The sequence below is a fragment of the Drosophila novamexicana genome, unplaced genomic scaffold, assembly GCF_003285875.2.
Source record: "Drosophila novamexicana strain 15010-1031.04,08,12 unplaced genomic scaffold, DnovRS2.1 tig00000932-arrow-arrow-pilon, whole genome shotgun sequence".
Lineage (NCBI taxonomy): Eukaryota > Metazoa > Arthropoda > Insecta > Diptera > Drosophilidae > Drosophila > Drosophila novamexicana.
In genome coordinates, this window is record NW_020824832.1 from 185,071 (window position 1) to 193,643 (window position 8,573).

The 8,573-nt window shown below is 43.7% G+C and overlaps 1 protein-coding gene across 1 annotated transcript in view; it reads left to right on the forward strand.

Annotated features, from left to right (window-relative positions):
* LOC115765157 overlaps nt 1–8,179 on the forward strand; it is a 157,032-nt gene extending 148,853 nt beyond the window's left edge. Inside the window, exons 6-7 of the mRNA XM_030708570.1 lie at nt 6,879–7,922; nt 7,988–8,179. Of these exons, the coding sequence (XP_030564430.1) occupies nt 6,879–7,922; nt 7,988–8,048 (1,105 nt within the window). The 3' untranslated portion in view covers nt 8,049–8,179. The remainder of the gene's footprint in view (nt 1–6,878; nt 7,923–7,987) is intronic.
* Nucleotides 8,180–8,573: the final 394 nt, after the last annotated feature.

Here is an 8,573-nt window from a genome sequence, read left to right on the forward strand (position 1 = left end):
AGATCTACAAACATACATGTTTGTGTTGTGTGGATGTGCGCACAAGTAGATCGCAGCGTTTTTCGCGAGCCAGGAGTTTTTTCTTCAATTGTGTGCCTTTTGTGCCAATGGTAGCAATAGCCACTCACATATAAATGCTCTATCATGTATCTTTTCGTCCAGTCAGGCAAAACGAGAAGAATTTGATCTTATTTTGTTAAATACACAATTAATTGACCCAAATTAAATATTTATATTTATTTGCTGTTTACTGTAGGGACCTTCAAATACAAAAATATCTTAGTCGTATTTCTGCAAGGGAAATTCATCAGTTCCTCTCCGACTGTTAAATGAGACGGAAGTGCGTAACAACCAAATCAAAGTGATTTACGATACAATATCGGCGTGCAATAAACTTTCTGACGCTAAGCGTCACTGTTTAAGTTTTGGGCAATGCTGCTACGGCATTGCCGGCAACGATAATTTACAAAAAACTTAAACAACTATAATAAACAAACAGAAATTAACTTGTCCAAGGGCAATAAAACGCAGCACAGGCGGCTGCAGCTGCATAGAAACGAAAAAAATAAAATAAAAAGAAAAATAAAGAACCTTTCTTATTTATTGCGGGTGCACACCCTAGTGCGTGTGTGTGTGATTGTGCGTGCATTTGTTTACGTTTTTGCAGTGCAGGTGTTACCTTTCCGCAAAATTGTTGAGACTTCTGTGGACCGTTGCGGTAAATTCTGCAAGTAATAATACTTCTCAGTATGGACACGCATAGACTCAGAAATATACAACTTGTCACCATCGTATATTGCCAAAATGAGATCTATAGACGCCCAAGCGAGGAGACTAGACGAACGGTATAAAACTGTGCTTTTCGAGAGCCAGATTCCCGTTACCTCCTCGAATACGGTCTACATCACGACCATAGCCAACGCTTCCGCTATTACCGCAGTCACATACGCAGTGGCTTCAGCTACCTCTGCGACGGCTCGCAACACAATGCACAAGGCAGCAGCAGAAAGCCATCATGCCACCCTACAACCACCCTATGCGCCGCTAATTTGCCCATCAACGCTCCTGTTGCAGCGGCAATTAACACCAGCACTCAATGACCAATCCAACAAAAAGGGTAAGACCAAAATTCTATCTAACCAGCAAGCATCAAGGGTAGTCCAAACTAGCCGGTCAAGCGACGACATCCCATCTACGTCAAAAATTGCTAGTCTAAGGATGAATCGATTTGCAGCCCTTGACACTGTCGACAACGAGGATGACGAAAATCAGAAAGATACGGAATTAGGTGCTGGAGGACCTACCACTGCCTGCGACAACTCCACCGCCTCCCAAGTCTAGAAAACCTGGTCCCATCATGGTTCCGGGTATAACAGATATTCACAAATTCCAGGATGCCTTGGACCAAGTCATTCCACCTAGCAGCTACTCAACTCGTACGTCTGGCTCAGGCCTAACTAGGCTATACACCAAGGACGTTCCAACATTCCGTAAAGTAATTGCTTTCATGGAAAAGGCTAAATGCCAAAACTACCACTACCAACTCCAAGAAGATAAACCTTTTCGCATTGTCATCAAACAGATGGCGTCCTCTACAGCCCAAGGCTTTATAATAAAGGAAATGCTAGACAAAGGACACAAGGTAGTCAACATCTTCAATCCTAAAGGCAATACCCCAAATGGCACTGAGCAAACCACGCTAAATATGTTTTTCTTAGACCTCAAACCGGCTCCCAACAATAAGGAAGCACTAAAAATAATCCTTTTGTGCCGTCAAAGAGTCTTAGTGGAGCGCCCCCACCGATCTGCTGACGTTGTCCAACGCCACCGCTGCCAAGATTATGGCCATTCTAAAAACTACTGCATGAAGCAATTCGTTTGTGGTAGATGTTCTGAAGGGCACCCAACAGGATCGCCCCTTTGCAAAGCAGTCCAGAAAGGCGACTTCTTTTGCGCCAACTGTGGCGGAAACCACTCTGCCAACTACAAAGGCTGTAAATGGTACATAGACCGAATCAAGGTACGCAAGCCGGCCCCCAATATCTCGGCTACTCTCCACAAGGCGCATAATAACCACGCTCGGCAAAACAACAATGCAAATCAATTTATCCCCCATCCCATGGTACATGGACACGGACATGCTCAGATCGGGCAACCCTACCAACAGCCAGCGAAGAGGCGTCACCCAATGCAAACCAGATAGTAAATCGAACGAAAGGCAGCTCAACAACATTCCCGGAAACAAGCCGAGCGAGGATGCGAACTCGAGAATTTCGGCTCTTGAAGAGGCCATGCTAAGCCTTACCTCACGAATGGACCAGATCCTTAATACGCTTCATAAAAACTCCGAAACTCAGCACATCCTGATGTCGCTAATTTCTCGCCTTATCCCATCAAAACGAGCCAGTTAAGGATCGGATTATGGAACGCAGATGGCCTTAACAGAAAAATCCAGGAACTAAGGACTTTTCCCGCCACCCACGTCATTGACATAATGCTCCTAACGGAAACGCACATGCACATGTGCTCAAAAATATATGTCCCCGGTTATACTACATATATTGCACAACATCCCTGCAACTACCGCAGAGGAGGTGCCGGCATATTAATACGCCATAGCCTGAGCCACCACCCCCTGGAACACATTTCCCAACCACATCTGCAGATGGCCGCAGTCAAGATAAACACTAGCAGAGGTGACTTCACAATTGCTTCTCTATACCTCCCGCCGGCTGTGCCTTGGACCAAAGCAAATTTTGAGTTCCTAATAATGAACCTAGGACAAAAATTCATTGCCGGAGGGGACTGGAATGCGAAACACAGACTATGGGGAAACAACAGAGCCTGTACGAGAGGGCAGAATTTGCACGAAGCCATCATCGACTGCAGATGCGATGTCTTGGCAACCGGAGATGCTATACTACGCATACTACGCGTACAACTCGCAATGCACTCCTAGTGCCCTAGACTTCTTCATATATGGTGGCCTTAGGCAGAGCTCACTCTCCATCGAGACCAAATATGACCTCTCTTCCTCCTTTGGGTACTGTCCACACCAACCCTATGCAGCAGCCAAAAAGAAAGAGTCTACTTCCGCCAAATGGGGATGTTGAAAGATTCCAGGCTGAACTCAACAACACAATCAATCTCAACATGATCCTGACCTCCCCTGATGAGGATGCTATCGATAATTTCATGGCGAAGATTCGAGCAGCAGCCCAACTTGCTTCACATGCTATAGACCCGATCCGGATATCGCCCCCTCGAGGCTCAATCCATCCGGCTGCAGCTCCACTTCTGGCATTAAAAAGGCGGCTACGCAAGGAGCACGTGCGCACTGGTGACCTAAGAGTAAGCAGGATATATAGAAGGATATCCAACAGGCTCCAGAAAGTCCTCGCGGCCATAAGCAACCAGCAGTTCAGCAGAAAACTTATGGACGCAAGCCCAGATGCTAGCACGGGATACAGCCTCTGGCAGCTGACAAAAAGCTTTAAAAGACAGCCCGTCCGCAAAAGTCCCATAAAAAGAGAGGATGGTTCCTGGGCCAGATCGAGCTTAGAACGCGCTGAAACTTTCGCCACGCACCTAGAGGAGCGAATTTAACCGTTCGATTCCCCCCACTCCATGAAGAATGCATAGACGGAACCCTTGAAGCACCACAACAACCTGATCTATCCACTCTCCAGGTGACCCTCAAAGAGGTCGAAACACAAATCCAAGAGCTTAAGATTCGTAAAGTCCCTGGATCTGATGAACTTTACAGCAGAACAATAAAGCTGCTCCCCACCAAAGGCATACTCTTCATTGTGCTCTTATATAATTCAATGCTTCGAATCGGACACTTCCCAAGGCAATGGAAAAGCGCTCTGATTGCCATGATTCCAAAACTCAAAAAATCGCTCACGCAAGTCGAATCTTATCGACCAATCAGCCTGCTTCCGACCCTCTCCAAAATATTCGAAAGAATATTAATGGCCAGAGTGTCGGAACTGGATTGTGTTAAGCGCATCATACCAAGGCATCAGTTCGGATTTCAAAGACGGCATGGGGCACCGGAGCAGCTCCACCGAGTGGTGGATTTCATCCTCGACAGCTTCGAGAACCTCGAGTACTGCGTCGCGGCATTTGTTGATATCAAACAAGCGTTTGACCGAGTGTGGCACAAAGGACTCCTGTTCAAAATAAAAAAATTTTCTTCCTCCCTCTGTTTTTCACATAATCCACAGCTTCCTCAAAAACAGAAAGTTTGTAGTTGTAGTCAACGGCAAGTTCTCTGCAGTCAAGGAAATGCAAGCTGGAGTCCCCCAGGGCAGTGTCCTTGCTCCGTGGCTCTACACTGCTTATACAGCCGACATGCCGACGGTGGACCCGATGACACTGGAGCATCCCGATAGCTTCAACCTCGCCACGTTCGCCGACGATACAGCAATCCTCTCAAAAGCCAGCTGTGTTTACCAAGCCACTGACCAACTACAAGAATACCTGCACGAGTTTCAGACGTGGGCATCAAAGTGGCGAATTGCCATCAACAAGCAAAAATCGATATGCTGCACATTCGCGATCCGGGGAGATACCTCGCCAGGAGTATTCCTCCAAGGCGAACTTCTTGATCATAAAGACGGCCATCGCTACCTGGGAGTCTACCTTGATCGCAGGCTCACTTGGAGCAAACACATCGCAACAACATGCCACAGCGTACGTCAAAAACTAAAAAGTATGGCTTGGCTCCTTAAGGCAAACAGCAATCTTTCTCTGAGCAATAAGGTGCTACTTTATAAAACCCTCCTGGCCCCAGTCTGGCGCTATGCAAGTCAAATTTTCGGCACGGCAGCAAAATCTCACTTGAGGAAAATAAGTGTCTTCCAAGCGAAGGTACTCAGACTGAGTGCTGGGGCTCCCTGGTACATCCGCAACCGGGCCCTAGCAAGACACCTAAAGGTCCCCTTGGTGGGCGACCTTCTACGTCAGCAGTCCACGAGCTACATGGCCCGTCTTTCTGCCCACCCCAATATATTGGCTAGAAGACTTTTCAGAAGAAAGCGACGGAGACTTCGCAGAATCCACCCCATCGACCTCCCAAACCGGGTAATCACTTGAAAAAAAAAAAGTAATAATAATCATACTACAAAAGATAAATTGAATAATTATAAAACTTAATAGGTACTATTAAATATGTTTATCCCATCATAGTCAAGCTAGGTTAAGATGCTCATGTATAGTATCAATAAACTAGCTAATAAAAGACAAAAAAAAAAAAAAAAGGTAATTCATCGTCGGCTTGTCACACACTCTTTCAAGGAAGCAGTTGTGTTCTACTTGAATGAAACAGGTGGATTGCACTTGTCGCTCGTTTTCACTTTGATATGCATAAACAAGTAAGAGGTTCTAGTCGGGAACTCCCGACTAGAGGATACCCTTAACCCTCTTCTTCCAACAAATGCATATATATATTCTATTTTAGAAGCTATATTTCAAGTTTGGTGACTCTAGCTCTTATTATTTACCAAAATTGCCCAAAAAACAGGATATCGATATAGATTTTTATCGATTGCTTGGAAACGGAGTAGGTTATCGATTATCGGAAACAAACTCGATCTGCGCGGGAACTAGGAGCATCTACATCTAAAATTTCAAGTCACTAGCTCTTATAGGTTCTGAGACCCTTGCGTTCATACATACGGACAGACAGACGGACATGGCTAGATCGACTCGGCTATTGATGCTGATCAAGAATATATATACTTTATGGGGTCGGAGATGCTTCCTTCTGCCTGTTACATACATTTGGATTTTGCACCCATTTTAAATGGGTTCAGGGTATAAAAAAAGTGATCTTTTTATGAATTTATTGATATTGTAAAAGTTTTAGATTTAAATTTACGCAACCATTTATGAAAATATCTCCGTCTCACGACAAGCCCTTGATCAGCTCATACGCACTTATTTGTGTGTGTGTGTGTACTGTCTGTGTGTGTATTTGTCCGCACAAGCAAAAATTCCCACAAATTCAATTTTTCTCAAAAGTCGGTGGCTTTCTTCCCTTTTGAAGGGACGAGTAATATGAAATAATGAAAGGGTTTGCCACGTCGTAACGAAATTTTTGCATTTTAGCTCGGTATCGCTGGTAAGGGTACCTAAGCGTTGCCATGTGTGCAATATATATTTAGGTAAAACTTATGAAAATGTTTTTTTTTATATTTTTGATCTGGCTTGTTTCTGTATGCATACTTCGTGTCAGTGTTTATATGCAGACTGGGCCAGGAAGAACGCCCTACTACGGAGAGCTAATTTGAGCAAAAGCAAGAAGTACTCGCCCCCGAACCTAACGCTCCGAACGTGAGCCGCCATGGGTGAAAACGCCATAGATGTTCGCGACTGAACGTGTGCACTGTATGTGGAAAGCACTGTTGTCAGCCACCCAGTACACATGTGAGCACTATAATCGTTTTGTGCCTCTAATCTACAATTATACAATACATATGAGGAATATGGATTTCCGGAATTGGTCTAGCCACTAGTTAACGTCGGCAGAAACATATTGTGTTAGCGGCTTATAGACTCTTTGATCGACGCTTTCTTACAGACTCAGATAATGAGGTCGCGTCGGCTGAGGATGCTGAGCGGGAATATACATTTTTTTTATAAGATTGTACAAAACCATTGTACCCATTACATTATACCATTACGCTTTCTAAATTATTTTGAATGGTATAAAAACCGCACACAAGCAAATCACGAATTATAGCATAAAATGTACAATACGTGTATGTGATTTCGTTACGTACAATACATTTATTTAAATTTTTTCCTTTTCTAAAATTTTTTTAAAACACTGTATATATATATATTTTTTTTCCTGCTTACATTTATTTTAGCAATGCCTGCGAATGTCAATGCGGACGTGCCAGCTGCTCATTGACTACGACGTTGCCCATCGTTAGCTTACCACCATTAAAGTCTCTTGGTTCCAGTTTTGTTAGTGATAGCAGCAGCAATGTGTTTGTTAAAGATCTGCACAGTATCAAAGGCGCGGAAGGGGAGGAGGAGCTCCAGCAATTGCCGCTATCACAACACAATAATGAGCCGTCGGCCCTTGAGCTACCGGTGTTGGCCTCTTCGGGGTATATTTCAACAGCCCCGCCCACCGCAAAGATCACGACATCAGGTAAGGAGTGTGTACAGATTGTACCAGAAGCATTAGAAAACCAACATCGTAATTTCACGACTATGCCGGTCAATCAATATCACACTCCTAGAATAGTCGGTAACGCAAGCACCGTAGAAGCTGCAATCGGTCGGCAGCTTCAGCCGGACCTGGATATAGTCAAGGAAGTTCAAATTCAGTTGATCAAGACTAACACCTATGACAGCAGTAACATACAATTCGTCAATAAGCCTACCAACAAATTTCAAAAAGCATTTGTCCCTTTAAATAAGCCATATCTGTGCGTTAAAGAGGATTCGCGGACTGGATTGACGGTCGAAACTATGAGCGAGGCGCAAATAATGGTGGATTGTGCTGATGCAGAGCTATCACCCACCACTGATGAGTATCAGGAGGGAATGCACTTTGGGGACGCTAGTAAGGATGCCGTTTTCGGCATCGATATTATACGTACAGAAAGGAATTTTGGCTATGTAGCTCCGGCACCGACACCGACGCCTTCCATTGCGCCTCTTGCTGTACTGGAAGTCGATATAGTGGATGATGAACCCTTCGATGAGCCGGTAGTCGTGAGAACTCTGACGCCTGCATTAAGTAATGACGAAGCTCCCAGACGGCGCAAAAAACGCAACTCTAGGATCAAGAAATTTAGCTCGCTTGATGAGAGAGATAAAGTAAATGAGAAGCCTTCCGGCTCAGCGCGAACAGCAACTGACAAAGCCGATCAGAATACCGTATGTCCTTGGGAAGATGGGTGAGTATGTTCTTAAGCTCCTGAGTGAATGTTATTCATTAACGGCCTAAATCACATTATCTTAGGGACGGTAACACCAACGATGGAACATTTGTGAAGACATACGCTACGCTAGGGTACCTATGAATAAAGGCAGAACGAGAATAACGCCGCATTTTACATCAGTTACTTTCATACTATTGTTGGCAAAAAAATAAATTATACATGTATAAAGCTTATATTATTATTTCAATGTATATGTATGGATATGATGAATGCATATCTGCTTCTTATGTTAAATAAAAAGGCTAAATGACAGCGTTTGGGTAACAACAACAAATTATTATTACAAAGAGGAAAAAGTACAAGCGCTTCTAAAATAAACAACATTGTTTATTTACTTCACAATTTAACAGCAAATAAAAAGTTAACAAGTAAGAATGCCCGATACCCCGTTCTTAAATGTTACTTATCTTCCGTATTTAATGAAATTTTCGATTTTCAAATCGTAAGGTTATTTCGATAAAAATAAATTTATATTTCTGCTGGAGGCTTAGATGTTTAAATTGACAGTCCGTGTGTGCGGTATGAGAACACATATACCAAATTTTACGTATTTACCTCTTAAAGTCTTTAAATAATCATTAGCAAACCTTGTTTCAAAACTGTTGG